The 17,181-nt window shown below is 47.7% G+C and overlaps 2 protein-coding genes across 5 annotated transcripts in view; one reads left to right on the top strand and one right to left on the bottom strand.

The window, feature by feature from the left end:
* Positions 1 to 1,228, bottom strand: part of KDM1A (lysine demethylase 1A) — a 63,048-nt gene extending 61,820 nt beyond the window's left edge. For 2 of the 4 annotated variants that reach the window (XM_082451385.1, XM_082451384.1), the window contains exon 1: positions 709 to 1,225. In XM_082451385.1, coding sequence (XP_082307511.1) covers positions 709 to 1,065 — 357 coding nt within the window. In that variant the 5' untranslated portion in view covers positions 1,066 to 1,225. Of the gene's footprint in view, positions 1 to 708 lie in introns of all 4 variants that reach the window. The other 2 variants (XR_014260966.1, XM_082451386.1) reach the window with 2 other exon arrangements.
* A 2,573-nt stretch (positions 1,229 to 3,801) lies between these two features.
* Positions 3,802 to 9,306, top strand: TEX46 (testis expressed 46). The gene is made up of 2 exons (XM_082451644.1): positions 3,802 to 5,693; positions 7,180 to 9,306. Exons 1-2 carry the CDS (start codon positions 5,502 to 5,504, stop codon positions 7,375 to 7,377), a joined length of 390 nt encoding a protein of 129 aa, XP_082307770.1. The 5' UTR covers positions 3,802 to 5,501; the 3' UTR covers positions 7,378 to 9,306.
* Positions 9,307 to 17,181: the final 7,875 nt, after the last annotated feature.

The following is a 17,181-nucleotide window of genomic DNA, read 5'->3' on the forward strand; positions in this document are numbered from 1 at the left end:
CAGCATCTGGCACCCAGAGATGTGAGTCTGTATATACTGTCCTGTGACAAAGCCTTTTCTTGCCGTATATTTACACCTTGACTAATTGATATTAACCCTCTTAATCAGCTTCCTCATTTGTAAAACTCTACATCAAAAGATCGTTGACAAGATAAAAGGACAAAGAGTAAAACTCTCTAGCACACAGCAAAGGGCTCAAAAAAAAAAAAAAAAAGTTCCTTTTTTTCGGTCTTCAAGGCTAAGGCAATTTCTTTAGCATCACCCTACAGCTTCAACGTGCTCCCGGCCGAAACACATAAATATTGCTGAGCAGCTTCCAGACACATCTGTGGACAAACAAATGATATATGTCTCCAGCAAGGCCAACCATAACTCCACGTCAGGGAGCCATTTTTCCCAGTCAAGAAAATGAAAAGGTGTACGAGATGTAAATGAGTAAAATACCCCTTCCCGAGATCCCCCTTTCCCAGGACGGCCCGGTCACGGCATGAAGACGCATTCACCACAGGCAAAGACCTTCCCTCCTCCCACCTCACCCAGCCAGCTAGTGGGGAGGTGGGTGGAGGTCGGTGACTGGGGAGGTCGGGGGGGCATGGGGCTCAAGGTCCAAGACCGGGGCTCGCGGGGGTGGGGGGTAATGCGGGCTGGACAACCTCGGGGAAGCTTGGCACCGGGATTTGCAGTTCGAGGGCGGGGGTCGGGCCTCACCTTCGCTCGCTTGCGCCGACTGGTCCGTCGCCCCTCCGGAGTCTCTGCGATTCCCGTTTCCATGGGGGTCGCAGACCCAGGCACGACGGTAGGCCCAGCTTGAGGCCCGGCGGACCCCGGCGGCTCAGCCAGGCCCCCGGGGGGCGAGGCCCGCGGGGGCTCCTTCTTGCGGGGAGTGCGCTCCCCGGCCGCCCCCGGCCCGGCTTCGGCAGGGCCGGACAGGCCCGCGGGCGGCGCGGCCACCTCAGAGCCGTTCTCCGAGCCGCCCGCTGCCCCGGCACCAGCCTCCGACCCGGCCGCCGCCGCCGCTGCCGCCGCCGCCGCCGCCGCGGCTGCTGCCTTCTTCCCAGACAACATCTCGGGCCGCCTGGCTGCGGACGGCCGTAAGGGCCGCTCGGTCTGTCGGTCCGTGAGTCCGGAGTCGCCTCGCTTCACTTCACACAGTCCGCGCGCTGCCAACCGCCGCCGCGTATGCACGCGCTAAGCGCGCTCCGCGCGCTCCCGCCGCGCCCGAACAATAAAGCCGGAGACGCCCACGGCCCCGCCCTCCCCGCTGCCATAGAGCGGCGTCCTCGAGGCTAGAGCGGCGCCATGGCAAATTGCACGAAGCTTTCCTAGAGCGTCTCCTTAGCCTTCGGGGTCGGTCCCAGCACGGTCCCCATTCTAGGACTTCTGGGCCAGACTGTACCTCCGAGAGCAACCATTTCCTCCAGGGACTTGCGTGTATTCATAAATTCATTCGTTCATTCACTCATTCATTCATTCACTCATTCATTCATTCACCTACTCATTCGTCAGGTCAACCAATATTTATTAATGCTTACTACGTGACAAGGGTTTAATTATGAAGTTCTTGCTCTCAAAGAGTTTACAGGGGAAAACACTGATATGTAACTGGTAGATCATCGTATTTACTATTCATAATTGTCCTGCTTCGACTGGGGAAATCTTGGAGAGCAAATGAGTTTCGAGGTAATAAAATGGACAAAAGTTAGGAAATCCAGATATGAGTCCAAACGGGATTGCCATCGCCTCCGGGGCTTTGTTCATGCTCTGTCTTCTGTCTGGACCCCCTCCCCATTTGCACTTCCTCACTCGCACCTCCTCCCACTCCTATGCTCCCTTCCCCACATACATGACAGCTTTCCACTCCAGGTTAATTCTTTCTAATGTCGCTGATGGTGGTGGCGGTTTATTCTTTTAATACCTCCAGGAATCCTTCACTGACCCAACACTGGAACAGGCCTTGTGTTCTTCAAGCTTATTTCCTCTAGGACACAGAGCTGTAATCGCTTTTTTACAAGTTTGTGTCTTCAAAGTATAATTCTCAAAAAATACTTCCATTTATACGTGAAGTTCAAGAACTGGTAAAACCAATTTCTAGTGATAGAATCCAATCAGTGGTTGCCTGGGATGAGGGTGGGGGTTGACTTCAAAAGAGCTGGAAAGGACTTGCTGGGGGTGATGGAAATGTTTTCTGTCTTGACTGGGGCGTGTATACATTAGTCAATACTCATTGAACTACACACGTAAAATAGGTGTATTTTATTTTATGTCGATTTTACATCAAAGAAGTTGATTATTTTTTTTTTTTAACTAAGCTAACAGAAAAAAAGAGACAATTAAGTTCAGGAAAACTAAAAGCTATGCCAGAAAGAAAGTGTAATCATAATACAGCACACAGTTCAGCTGTGAACTACACTGACATGTCTATAATAACATAAGCAATGAATATTGTTTTAACCAAAGGGATAGAATTATATGGGGAGAATGGAGGAAAGAGAAAGTTTGTGGAGGAGAGGCGTGAGAGGGATTTACAGAAGAGGGGACAAAGTGGGAATGGAAGCGGTTCTACATCGGAGCTAAATGCCCAGATTCCATCATGAAAAGATAGTATATAATTTCAAAACTGAGAAATTCAGAAATAACAGTATAAGCATACTACTCAGATATATCAAGATAAATACCAGGAGAAATAGCTAAAAGAGTTGAAATTGGTTGTTTGAGTTGTAGAATGTGAGGGTAGGAAGGGATGAGATAAGAGATGGAAACTTGTTTGTTTTAAACCCTGTAGTTCTATCTGACTGGCTTGCATGCTTAGTAGTTTGATAAAATTTACAATTAGATTTAAAAAATATGCATATCCTTTTTTTTTTTTTTAAATAGAGACTGAATTTTTTTTTTTAAACAATCACTTTTGTTATTTATTTATTTATTCATTTATTTATGGCTGTATTGGGTCTTTGTTTCTGTGCGAGGGCTTTCTCTAGTTGCGGCAAGTGGGGGCCACTCCTCATCGCGGTGCGCGGGCCTCTCACTACTGCGGCTTCTCCTGTTGTGGAATACAGGCTCCAGACTCGCAGGCTCAGTAATTGTGGCTCACGGGCCTAGTTGCTCCGCAGCATGTGGGATCTTCCCAGACCGGGGCTCGAACCCGTGTTCCCTGCACTAGCAGGCAGACTCTCAACCACTGCGCCACCAGGGAAGCCCTATGCATATCCTTTGACCCAGCAATTCCACTTTCAGGAAAACATTCTAGTGAAAAGTTTAAGTATGTGTACAAAGATTTAACTTTAAAGTGTTGGGCTTCCCTGGTGGTGCAGTGGTTAAGAATCCGCCTGCCAATGCAGGGGACATGGGTTCAAGCCCTGGTGTGGAAAGATCCCACATGCCGCGGAGCAACTAAGCCCGTGTGCCACAACTACCGAGCTTGTGCTCTAGAACTCGCGAGCCATGACTACTGAGCCCATGTGCCGCAACTACTGAAGCCTGCACGCCTAGAGCCTGTGCTCTGCAACAAGAGAAGCCCGAAGAGTAGCCTCCTCCGCTCGCTACCACTAAAAAGAAAGACCTCATGCAGCGACGAAGACCCAAGGCAGCCAAAACTAAATAAATAAATAGATAAATAAATTTATTTTTTAAAAAAGTATTTATCTCAGGTTCCTAAGGCCCAACAAGTGGCAACTAATTGAATATATTAGAATAACATAATCATTAAAATTTACATTTGAACATAAAGAACTCCCATACAAAATAGTGAGCACATGTCAAAGATTTATTTAATTCATTCTTTGTTTTTTTAACTTTAAAAAAAATTAATTAATTTATTTTTGGCTGTGTTGAGTGTTGTTGCTGCACACGGGCTTTCTCTAGTTGCAGCGCAAGGGCTACGCTTCATTGCGGTGGCCTCTCTCGTTGCGGAGCACGGGCTCTAGGCACCCGGGCTTTAGCAGTTGTGGCACGTGGGCTCAGTAGTTGTGGCTTGTGAGCTCTAGAGAGCAGGCTCAGTAGTTGTGGCGCACGGGCTTAGTTGCTCCACGGCATGTGGGATCTTCCCAGACCAGGGCTCAAACCCGTGTCCCCTGCATTGGCAGGTGGATTCTTAACTACTGCACCACCAAGGAAGTCCTTTAACTCGTTCTTGAGAGAACAGCAGGATGATAAAGATGGTTCAAAGGAAACTATGAGAAACTGATAATATAGTCACTGGTCAGTGGAACACAGAATGCTGGAATAAGACTGCAAAGTTGAATAAGACAAAAAAGAATGTCCTACAAGGCCATAAAACCGTAAACTTTGAGGTTATCTTTTCTGTCAGACAGAATTCGTTTGCATCTATTTGCAAACAAAAATCATTTGCAACTTATCCATTTTTTTCCCAGAAATAACTAATTCATTAAAAAATTTTAATTTAATTCATTTTAAATTAATTTTTAAAATTGTAGTAAAATACATATAGCATAAAATTTACCATCTTAACCATTTTTAAGTGTACAGTTCACTAGTGTTAAGTCCGTTCACATGGTTCTGCAAACAATCTGCTCACATGGTTCTGCAAACAATCTCAAGAACTCTTTTCATCTTGTAAAACTCTGTACCCACTAGACGACAACTCATCATTCGCCTCTGCTCCCAGCCCCTGCCAACCACCATTCTACTTTCTGTCTCTACAAATCTGGCCACACTAGATAGCTCATATAAGTGAATCAAATAGCTTTTGCTTTTTGCTTATTTCACTTGGCATAATGTCGTCAAAGTTCATCCATGTTGTAACGTGTCAGAATTTCCTTCCTTTTTAAGGCTAATCCCACTGTATGTATATACAACATTTCGCTTATCCATTTATCTGTTGATGGATTTTGGGGTTGCTTCCACCTTTTGGCTATTGTGAATAATACTGCTATGAACGTGGGTGTACAAATATCTCTTCAAGACACTGCTTTCAATTTTGGGGATATACCCAAGTGAAATTGGTGGAGCAACTTTTCCATCTGACTTTACAGAGTCAGGACCCTAATCAGTATTAAATATTAAACTCAATAAAATTTCCTTCCCCTAAAGCATCAGGTGACAAACAAGTGGGCCAGTTAGACAATATCCTAATATGACTGTGAACGAGCTTGCAGAAATCTTTTTGCCTTATTTCCAAGTTTTGGATAATTTTTCTTTGCTGTCTCCCTCTCTACAAGGGTAGAGGCTCTGTACTGCTGGCCATTTTATCCCCAGCGACTAGGCCCAGAAGTACTGTTGAATGACTGAGGTATCATGAAAGCCTACATCACTTGGCTGTTGTGAGGATGTCATGAGATGATGCTTGTGAACTGCCTGTCAAAGTCTGGCACATAGTGGCTGCTTAAGATCTAGGAGTAGTTAATATTATTGTTATGCGGCAGCTGGGGGTGGGGCCCGGTTATGACTCAGAGGAGGGGGCAGCCATGACTCCTGTCATGGAGGGCAACTGTCCTAGATAGGAGACAGGCAGGGCCTTGGGGCCTGGGTGCTTCCAAGCCATAATGCTGGGGGAGCTAATGTCTCTTTTTAGGACTCTCCATGGGACACTTGCTTCCTCAGGCACCATAGGAGTGTTGATGGCTTGGCTGATCAGCTATAAGCCAGCCCTGTTTGGGTTCCTATTCCTTCTGCTGTTGCTTAGCAACTGGCTGGTCAAGTATGAACTCAAGCTCACGCCCCCAGAGCCCCAGCAGGTGAGCAAGAGGGACCTTAGCTTCAGCTGAGGGTGATGGGATAGTCACAGCTAGATTGGGGAGTGGGAAGACAGGGAAGGTGTCAGGACAATGCGGCAAGACTAAGGAATCCGACTCTGGTCTAAGACCTTGCTCTGCAGTTCCCTCTTGGGTGATAGAGGACAAAGCACTTCCTTCACAAAGTTTCAGTTGCCTCAGCTGAAGAATAGGGCCCATCCCAGACTCTTCTACTTCATGTTTGATGACAACATGCTTTGACAACAGTAACAACTGCTTTAAAGTGGGAAAAATTAAAATGGATAAATTTAAAAACATGTATAACATAGATAAATCTCTAAAACTGAATAATGAAGACAGCAGAAATGTACCTAGATTATGACGTCTTTTATGTAAAGTTAAAGAACATGCAAAACAATATCCTGCCTTGTTTATGGATGCCTATGTATAGTGAAAGTACATGAAGGCAGGATTTCTCAGCCTCTGCACGATTGACATTTGGGGCTGGATAAGTCTTTGTGATGAGAGACTGTCCTGTGCAATGCTGGAGTTTTGGCAGCATCTCTAGCCTCTACCCACAAGATGCCAATAGCACTCCTCACCCCTCTTGTGGCAACCAAAAATTTCTCCAGACATTGCCAAATGTCCCCAGGGGAGGGCAAAATAGCCTCCCACTGAGAACTGGTATAAAGTGGTATAAAGAAATGCAAGGAAAAAATAAATACCACATTCAGTATTGCAGTTGAGATAAGGTTCAGGGAGGAAGGGGAACAATCTAGGAGCAGAATACACAGAAGACTTCAGTTACCGTTGTGATATTTTAGGGATCATGGGTATTTGTTGTAATATTTACTTTTTTTGCATGTCTGAAATATTTAATTCTTAAATGGTTTTAAAGGCTAGGAATTTGTAGCTGAATCCTAAAAAAAAAAATTGTGTCCTTACCAACTGCATGCAGTGGTGGGGGAGGGAGCAGATAAAGATGACAGAGATAAGAGCATTTCATGAGACCACTGAGACGTGGAGATTTTATGAGGCCTGACTAAACTCTCAAAGAGGCATGTTGAGAAAAGCACAAGCTCTGGAGACACATACATCTGGGTTAAGGGTTTTAAGTCCTCGGTGGGTGCAGATTAGTGGGCCATTTCACTTATTCCTGTGAACCAAAGGCAGCTCTGGATCCTGGGAGTTTGGGGGCTTTCATGCAGGCTGGGTGAGGCTGAGAAAGGGACCTTCCCTCACTGGGCCCCATTCTCTCACCCACAAGATGTGGCAAAGAGGCTCTCCTTAGATGCTGGTCGTGAAATTGATTAAGATGATTGTAACTCAGCTGGCATGGGAAAGGATTATCACTATTAACCAACTTTTCCTCTTTTCGTGGTGATGGGGAGTTTAGGAAGAGAAGACAAAGACTTGCGAAGCCAAACCCAAGAGCAACTGCCTGAACACAAAAGAAGTGGAGAGGCTGCACACCTGCTTTGCCCTCCAGGACAAGATCCTTGAACAGCTTATGTTCAGTGAAATGAAGCTGAAGGTCTTAGAAAATCAGATGTTCATCGTATGGAATAGAATGAATCACCACAAGCGGTCAAGCCGACAGCGGACTTTTCCAGCAGGGAAACACAGATTGAGGAGACGGGAGTCTATGTTCTCCATCGTCTCTGACTGCACTTCCAATTCCCCCTAACGAGGTCCCAGAGACTGCGGTGGGCTAGCCTCTTCTGTTGTTACCTTTCCTCAGTAAAGCCCAATCAGAGCCTATTGAATTTTCTTAGTAAATCACACTGGAGAGGAGGATTAGAGGCTGAAATTTGTTGCCTCTGGAAAAGAAGTTTGTACTCACCAGGTCAGCCGCATAGCACCCTATGACACAACCTGATGGGAGCTCTTGAACCCAGCCCTTCCCCTCTTTCAGTTGGACCACCTTGACCCTGGTCCAGGGCCCTCTACCTGTTCACCTTGAGTCTTTCAACAGCCTCCCCAGTGCTGTCCCAGCCTTCAGTCTCCCCCTCCCCCTGCACTCAGAGGCCACAGCAAGCCCTGCCAAGCACAGCTCTGAGCATGATCATTGCCTATTCTTGAGCCAACGCCTTGCCGTGATTGACAGAATAAAAGCCACACTCCTCACCATGATCTGACCCCCTTCCCAAACTTTTTCCCCCTTTATTCTCCCTCACATGCTTTTTACCCTATACCAGAGTATCCTAAACATCAGTCAGTAGTGTACCACCTTTGTGATTTTTGCCAGAGCTGTGAACCACCTGAATGCGTAACTAAATATTGTCCCTTTAAATCAACTATATTTTCCTTAATAAATTTATCTGTAAAGGAAAATAATAAAAATAAATAATTTATCTGTAAATTTAAAAAAGGACCAGTATCATTGTTTGAAATAGAACCTAACGGTCAAAATAAAGACAGTGAAAACAAAACAATGTTGTGAAGTTCCAACCAGAGCTTGGTTGCCCACTTGAAGATCTGAATCTGTAAAATTTGGGTTAAAAAGGGAGATTAGTGAGTGTGAGCATTTGCAAGATATGCCAGCACTCAGCTGAGACTTTTCTCCACTAAGGAGAATTGAGAAGGAAGTCTCTGCCTCGCTGTGGGATCCAGTGTGGCTTAATGCCTTATTGGTGTCTCACTTAAAATCATCTCTCTTAGTAAAAGTCTCCTGTGCTCTCATCAAATTAGGTAATCAGCCATTCCCCAAATGCAGCCACATCTTTGCTCACATGGTTTCTTCCCCTGGAATCCCTAACCTTCCCCTTTCTGCTGTTAAAATTCTTTGCTTCTTCCAAAGCCACCACCTCCAGAAAGCTTCCCTCAGCCCAGCTGTAATGAGTCTCTTTCCTTAGTGGTCTCCCAGCATTTTATCTGTAATTCTACGATAGAATGTATGATGATCTGCTGGGATTTGGTTTGTAAATGTTTCTATACTCCCTCCCCACTCTCCAACTAGATTATAGACTCTTTGAGGGCAAGCACAGCATCTTTTTTTTTTTAATAAATAAATTTATTTATTTTATTTATTTATTTTTGGCTGCGTTGGGTCTTTGTCGCTGCGCGCAGGCTTTCTCTAGTTGTGATGAGCAGGGGCTGCTCTTTTGCAGTGCACGTGCTTCTCATTGCGGTGGCTTCTCTTGTTGTGCAGCACAGGCTCTACACGCACGGGCTTCATTAGTTGTGGCACGCAGCCTCAGTAGCTGTGGCGCATGGGGTTAGTTGCTCCACGGCATGTGGGATCTTCCCAGACCAGGGCTCGAACTCGTGTCCCCTGCATTGGCAGGCGGATTCTTAACCACTGTGCCACCAGGGAAACCCAAGCACGGCATCTTGTTCATCTGTATATCCCCCTCATAGCACCTAACACAGTGGCTCGTATACAGTCAGTGCTCAATAAATAACATCTATGACTGTCAATCACAGTCTTATATGTCCTGACATTTTCTCTGCCCTTTCATTTTATGATGATTTTTCTATATCCTATTTTGTTTAGAGCAGGATACCTGGAGCTAAACTCTCTGGCTTTAGATCCCAATTCTATCAACTCTTAGCTGTGTGATCTTGGATGATGAATAAGCTGAGTGCTGTACCTCAGTTTCCTCAACTATGAAATGGCCTTGGGGCTTCCCTGGTGGCGCAGTGGTTGAGAATCTGCCTGCCGATGCAGGGGACACGGGTTCGAGCCCTGGTCTGGGAAGATCCCACATGCCGCGGAGCAACTGGGCCCGTGAGCCACAACTACTGAGCCTGCGCGTCTGGAGCCTGTGCTCCGCAACAAGAGAGGCCGCGATAATGAGAGGCCCGCGCACCGCGATGAAGAGTGGCCCCCACTTGCCGCAACTAGAGAAAGCCCTCGCACAGAAACGAAGACCCAACACAGCCATAAATAAATAAATAAATAAATTAAAAAAAAATGGCCTTATCAATTGCTGTGAGGATTCGATGAGTTACTACACTTCTTCAGGTCTTTGCTCAAATGATCCCTTCCTCGTGAGGACTCCTGTGACTGCCCTATCTAAAATCGCAACCCTCCCTCGCGTGTTGTATCTTCTACTTGCCCTCCAGGCCCACTCTCCATCCTTCTGCCTTTTCTGCCAGGGGGCCAACCTGCATCATCAGGTTCCTTTACCCTGTGGCTTCCAGTTGAGTTTGGCCGACAGGGATCCCTGGCAGAGGATGAGAGGGAAGGAGGAGGTTGGGATGCTTATTGCCTCTTGTGGGGTTGCCTTGGGCTGGTTGAAGGCTGGCTGGGTCATCACAGAGGAGGCTCTCGCTACAAGACCTTCTTCCAGTTCCCTTTTGGCCCCAGGGCAGTAGCATCCCCCCAGTTACCAGCCCAGGGGTACTGCACCACACTTGTGGGTTCCCTATAGCCTGCCCACACCTTTGTAAATAGTCCCTTTTACACAGCTTCATGGGCCATTGCTAATGGTCTTGCTGTATGGCCAGGCCTTTGGACCACCCAAAACGGGACCATTAGGAGAATGTCCATATGGTAACCCCTGCTGTGGAGATGGATACAACAATTCAGCCACAAACTCGATCTATATGTGACATATGAATGAGCCCACAGTAAGGCACTGCATCTTGAAGAGAGCATCTGGAATGAAAAAGCTGATTAAGACTATGTGGTCATCATATCCACTTTAGTGCACTAGATGCACGCCTGGACCTATCACAACAGTGAAACTACCACGGCGGTTTGAGGGAGTCCAGTGAGGACTCATTTGACCTGTGAAGTCACTGGTGTTCATGGAATGTGTGTTACTTGCCAGGAACGTTGGCCTGCGGCTCAAGGTGGCTCAAAGTGGCACAATGACCTTTGGATCTGACTAGTTCACAATTGCCATGGATTCTGACCACCATGAACGTGGTTTAGGTACATGGGGTGACTGTTCTCTTCCACCAAGCAGGTAGAACCTAGACTCTTAAGGCTCTGATGAACATCTTTTTCATGTGCTGGAATTCCCTGGTATGATATAATATGATGATGGAATTATCTTTACGGCACTGCCCTCCATCTGTCCACATGGAATTCGCTTGCTCTTCCACACTTGCCACCTGCAGATGGTGGGTACAAATGAGCCTTGGTATGGTTGGCTCAAGGAGCAATTACCTTAGCCACTCCCTCATCCTCTGTGGGCACCTAGGAGGGGAACAAGTCCCCCTGATGTGTCAGGCAGTATGGTGACTCCTGGGTTCCTATGGAGGTAAATGTTCTGAGAAAGGACAGATCAACTAGCTCATCCCAGGCACACAACAGATCCCAGCAAATCTAGCAAGAACATAGGCAAGCAATCTCAGGAAATAGACTGGGGTGGAGGGGTAAATAACCTCTCTCCTCTTCTTCCAGATCTGAACAGGCAATGCTAAACAGCCTCGAGAAGCTGCTCAGGTCAGGGCCTGTGGCATGAACCTGTCGCAGTACTGAATATACCATTCCTACCCCCTCCCACTATGCCCAGCTATGGGAGACCTTATTGGTATCTCACTCTCTGACAATGGCAAGGACATTGCTCCCAGCTGCTGTGCCTTGGGCCTTCACAATCATGTTCTCATCCTCTTCATGGATAATGTTGAGGCCAGCTGGAAGAATATTGAGCAGTGCGCTTTGTAACCCCCAAACTGTTTTGTATTCTAAATATAGGTCCTTCCTTGCTTTCTCCTTGGACATAATGCCACCTGCATATCAACCTTCATAATAACCCAAGATCTGTGGGCAAGGCAACATTCCCAGCACCAGCCTCTGGTACCTTTGACAAGACACCCCTGGGTATTAAGTACATGGGTTTTCCTATTTTATGCAGATTTTCCTCCCCTAGATAGGTGGAACCATAGAAAGGAAATTACTATGGGGACAGCCAGGGTTCTCACTGTCAAGGTTATCATGAATCCTTAGCTCAGGATATAACCACATAGCTTTGGACTATTTGCTGGCCAACCAGGGGAGTAACCACACTCACCGGCCAATATCTCCTGCTGCTTCTGGGTTAACACCTTCAGACAAGTCAAGAAGCTCATGCAGCTACTGTAGGAGCAAGTCCAATGCCTCCAGACTACTCCTCCATCTGAACCTGGGGCTCTCTCCCCAGGCTTGGCACAGACTTCATGGCCAGATGGCTCAGGCCTCCACAGTGGGCTTTGTACTATTACTCCAGGCCTCCCTCTAGCATTAATGTCTCCTCCAGCATTGCCAACACCATTGGAAGTGCCTTATAAGCTCAGGTGATTTCTCCCCTTGTTGATTTCTACGCCCGTTTGGCAGACTTATGTTTCATGAGCCCCAGGTCAGGGGGTGGACCTTGGAAAAATGATTTGGACTTTACTGGAAGACCCTGGGGACTCACTCCAGGTTCCTAGCAGTGAGATAGCAGGTGGGCTCCAGAGGGGCCTCCCTTCCCAAAGCAGAAATGATTCCACATGGTCTCTACTTCCCCTGGGGTCTCCAGGGGCCCTCAGCACTGCAAACAATTCCCATGGTACCTGAGCTCAGAACACATCTTCTTTACTTGCAAGACTGACCTCACACTTGCCAAAAAAAAAGTAGTGAAGGGGATGAGGGGTCCCTCTCCTGGAGCACATTCCAGGATGTTTCCAGCTATGCCCTGACCCCCATATCTCTCTCCACATGATGACAAGAGGTTGGACGGACAACCCAATGCCTCATTCAATGGCTGACCCTCTGCTTCCAAGTTTTTCCGGTAAAGCCCCATTTGCACCTGTGCTGCGTGACTTTGTGATATTCACCTTCACCCAGTACTCAGTACTTCACCCAGTACTCTCCTGGACCTCAGGGCTCAGTCCTCAGATCCCTTCTTTACCCCTTCTCACTCCCTTGGTAATGGCTTTAAATATCGTCTACTGTTACATGTCAATGATTTTCTAAATTGTGTCTTTGTTACAGACCTCTAAGTCCCAGACTCAAATGTGCAACTGCCTACTTTCACACCTTCACTCGGACATCTCAAAATCCATACAGTCAATCCTGAACTCTGTCCCTCCGCTCAAACCCCCTCCCACGTGCAGGCTTCCCCATCTTATAGTAAAAGTCAATTCCCAGCTTCCAGTTGCTCAGGCCAAAAAGTTTGGAGCTGATCCCGACTCCTCTCTTCTTCTCTCATATCCAGCTCTAATTTACTGGCGAGTCCTATTGGCTCTTCCTTTGAAGCATAAGCAGAGTCTGGATATTCTCCCTGCCTGGGTGCACCAGGCCACCACCATCTCTCAGCTGAACAAGGCCCTGGTCTCCCTGCCCCCACCCTTGCCCTCTAGTCTGCTCTCAACACTGAAGCCGGAACACTCTTTTAAAAATGTGTCATGTCTGGGCTTCCCTGGTGGCACAGTGGTTGAGAATCCGCCTGCCGATGCAGGGGACACGGGTTCGAGCCCTGGTCCGGGAAGATCCCACATGCCACGGAGCAACTGGGCCCATGAGCCACAACTACTGAGCCTGCGCGTCTGGAGCCTGTGCTCCACAACAAGAGAGGCCGCGATAATGAGAGGCCCGCACACCGCAATGAAGCGTAGCCCCCACTTGCCGCAACTAGAGAAAGCCCTCGCACAGAAACGAAGACCCAACACAGCCAAAAATAAATTAAAAAAAAAAAAAAAAAAGAATATCCTAAAAAAAATGTGTCATGTCTTCCTTGGTGGTGCAGTGGTTAAGAATCCGCTTGCCAATGCAGGGGACATGGGTTTGATCCCTGGTCTGGGAAGATCCCACATGCCGCCGAGCAACTAAGCCCGCGCGCCACAACTACTGAGCCTGTGCTCTAGAGCCCACGAGCCACAACTACTGAGCCCGTGTGCCACAACTACTGAAGCCCACGTGCCCAGAGCCCATGCTCCACAACGAGAAGCCACCGCAATGAGAAGCCCGTGCACCACAACGAAGAGTGGCCCCCGCTCGCTGCAACTAGAGAAAGCCCGTGCACAGCAATGAAGACCCAACGCAGTCAAAAATAAATAAATAAATAAATTTATTAAACAAAAAAAAAAAGTGTCAGGTCATGCCACTCTGCTCCAGACTCTGCAGCAGCTCCCACCTCACTCAGAGTGAGAATCATAGTCCCTCCTGTGGCCTGGGAGGTTCTCCATGACCTGGCTCCCCAGCTACCTTTCCCACCTCACCTCTACTCTGCCCCTCACTTAATCTGCTCAGCCACTGGCCTCTTCGCTTTTCTGTACACTCTCACCCTAAGGCCCTACCATGGACTCTCTTCCTCTGTTGTCCGTATACCTAACTCCCTTACTTCCCTGAGGTGATTTGCTAAACATTTCTTTCTCAAGGAGGCCATCCTGACCGCCTAATTTAATACTATAATCTACCTCCCCTTACTTGGCTCTACTTATTTTTCCATAGCATGTATCGCTTTCTAATGTACTATTTAACATGCTGCCCCTGCTAGAATAGGTGGAGAGGCAGGGGAGAGAGTAAAAGTAGAAAAAAAAGTGGGGAGAAGGAGAGATGGAGAAAAGGGAAGAGAGAAGGAGAGATCTGTGGGATTGTGTGGGGGAGCCCTCCAAGTCTAATGGTAATCAGAGTGGTTACTGTGTGCACTTACCGTGTGCTTTAGGTGTCTTATCTCATGTAACCCTCACTCTCACCCCAAGGGGGTAGGTCCTATTTCATTACCTTATTTTACAGATCAGCACATTGAGGTCCAAGAGAAGCCAAGAAATCTGACCAAGGTCACATAAATAATAAGTCGTGGAGCTGGGTTTTGAACCCCAGCAGTCTGACTCAAGGGTCCAGTGGGTAGGGTTAGACTATGCAGGTAAGAATTTAGATTTTTCCAAAGAGCAGTGGGCAGCCTTGGAAGGTTATTTAAGCAAATGACTAATATGATCTCTCATCTACAGAGAGAATGAATGCATGGGGCTGTTGCGGGGATTATCTTGGTTCATGGATGGAAAGCCCTTGGACAAATGCCTAGAGAGAGAGAAGCATTCAGTGATTAAATAAATGATCCTTTCCAGGAGGCTGGAAGATTTTACATGTGGGCATCTGGTGCCACCGTGTGGTCATTGTCCTCTATGACATGATATGGATTCTGGTCTGGCTAAATTTGGTAGTGGAGGGGCTGGTCTGGGTGGAGAGAAATGGCTGCATTAGGGCTGGGGAGAGGGGCAAGGGAGGAACTCCCAGAGAGGAGCTGGTGTCCTGGGGGTGAGGGTCTTTGCCAGCAGAGATGCAGAACCCTGGAGTGGATTAAATGATTCAGATATTTAGCCCTGGTTTGGCAACACAAACCAGAATGAGACGTGGTCTTTACCCTAGAAAACCTTATAGTCTGATGGGGAAACAACATGGGAGATGCATTAGTGTCTGGGAAGCAGAGAGGACTCCTGGGTTGGAATCCCACTCCTGCCACTTTCGGGGGACTTCACTTCTCAGAGCTTCAGTTTCCTCACTGTCAAATGGGGACAGAATAAAACCTGCCTCATGGGATTGTTGTGAAGACCACAGGGGGTAACACAGAAGGCACTAAGCATCTATATGGGGCACACTGTCTGCATTCAATCTGTGACCCAGAGGCAGGCTGCCCTCCCTGCTCAGAGCCTCACTAAAGATGAACAAAGCAGCCAGCTACAATGGGAAAGAAAACCTGGGTCCCAGCTCCACTGTTGTCACTAAATTTTCTATGTGACCTTGGCAATTCATCTCCCCTCTCACAGTCTGTTTCACCAGCCATACAATGTGGAGCTTGGACAAGATTACTCAGATCTCTTCTCTCTCTAATTTATCACGCCCCTTTTCCGGGTCAGCCCAGATTTTTGGCCTTGGGGGATACAGAATAAGATCCAGAAGGCTGGGCTTCCCTGGTGGCTCAGTGGTTAAGAATCCGCCTGCCAATGCAGGGGACACGGGTTCAAGCCCTGGTTGGGGAAGATCCCACATGCCGCGGAGCAACTAAGCTCGTGCGCCACAACTACTGAGCCTGTGCTCTAGAGCCCGTGAGCCACAACTACTGAGCCCGCGTGCCACAACTTCTGAAGCCTGCGTGCCTAGAACCCGTGCTCCGCAACAAGAGAAGCCACCACAATGAGAAGCCCGTGCACCGCAATGAAGAGTAGCCGCCGCTCACCGCAACTAGAGAAAAAAAAAAAGCCCGTGTGCAGCAACGAAGACCCAACGCAGCCAAAAATAAAATTAAAAAAAAAAAAAAAAAGATCCAGAAGGCTTGCCTCCACCATTCACATACTTGACCCTGAGCATCAGCAAAATAGAATAATTCAAGCCACGGGGTGGCTGGGAGGCAGTTGTGATGTTCTATTGAGATAATGAAGTAGAAGCTGGTGCAATCCCTGAATTGCAGAGGAGGCTTGCTCCTCAAAGTGTGGTCCACAGACCAGAATGGAGTTTGTTTGAAATGGACTCTCAGGTCCCACCCCGACCCACTGACTCAGAACCTGCAGTTTAACTCGATCCCCAGGCTATTCTTACATGCATTTAGAATGAGATGGAAACACAGTGGACTGGGGGCAATGATTCTCAACCTTAACCACACACTGAGGAGTTTTCAAAAAATCGTGATGCCCCGGGCTGCACCCCTGGGGACCTCTGGGGCAGTGGGATACAGACTAGGGTTTTTACAAGCTCGCCAGGTAATTCCAATGTGCAGCCATATCTGGTGCCAAGAAGGCAAATATATTTTCTCTTTTGTGCCAACTAAAATCAGTGGATAGTGACTTTCTAAAGTTGTGGCGTAAAAACCAAGTTATAAAAAGAAGCTAACCTTGGGACTTCCCTGGTGGCGCAGTGGTTAAGAATCCTCCTGCCAAGGCAGGGGACACGGGTTCGAGCCCTGGTCTGGGAAGATCCCACATGCCGCAGAGCCACCAAGCCCGTGCGCCACAACTACTCAGCCTGTGCTCTAGAGCCCGCGAGCCACAACTAGTGAGCCTGCATGCTGCAACTGCTGAAGCCCGTGCTCCTAGAGCCCATGTTCTGCAACAAGAGAAGCCACTGCAATGAGAAGCCCGCACACCACAAAGAAGAGTAGCCCCCGCTCGCCACAACTAGAGAAAGCCCGTGCGCAGCAACGAAGACCCAACGCAGTCAATAAATAAATAAATAAATAAAATAAAAAGAAGCTAACCTTAACAGAACCCTTACTAGGTGCCAGGTCCTGGGCTACCTGCTTTGCGTACACATTGCAGTTTAATCCTCACAATAACATAGATATCATCCCCATTTTATAGATGAAAAATCAAAGAGGGCCTGACTTACCCAACGTGACACAGGTAGTTACAGAACTGGGATTTGGATCGAGTTATCCGAATATGTAACAACTAGGCTGACCCCAGTGGTCTTCAAACTGTGTTCTTTGGAGCCCAGGGTTCCTCAGAGGTAGCTGAGGAGCTGGTGTGGGGGGTGGCGGGTCTGGGAGGCCTGTGGGTCGGGCCAAGGCTGTTTCCTGGCAGTTCCCATCATCTCTCCTCCGCACACTGGGCTTGGCAGACACTCCTTCTGGAGAGAGCATAC

This window comes from Balaenoptera physalus (genome assembly GCF_965194825.1).
Source record: "Balaenoptera physalus genome assembly, chromosome: 1".
Lineage (NCBI taxonomy): Eukaryota > Metazoa > Chordata > Mammalia > Artiodactyla > Balaenopteridae > Balaenoptera > Balaenoptera physalus.

What these genes read in the sequence shown, in the direction of transcription:
- TEX46 (XM_082451644.1), top strand. Translation starts at nt 5,502, where the DNA reads ATGCTGGGGGAGCTAATGTCTCTTTTTAGGACTCTCCATGGGACACTT. An exon ending in CGCCCCCAGAGCCCCAGCAG is followed by an intron (nt 5,694 to 7,179) that starts GTGAGCAAGAGG and finishes TTTGCCCTCCAG; the next exon opens with GACAAGATCCTTGAACAGCT.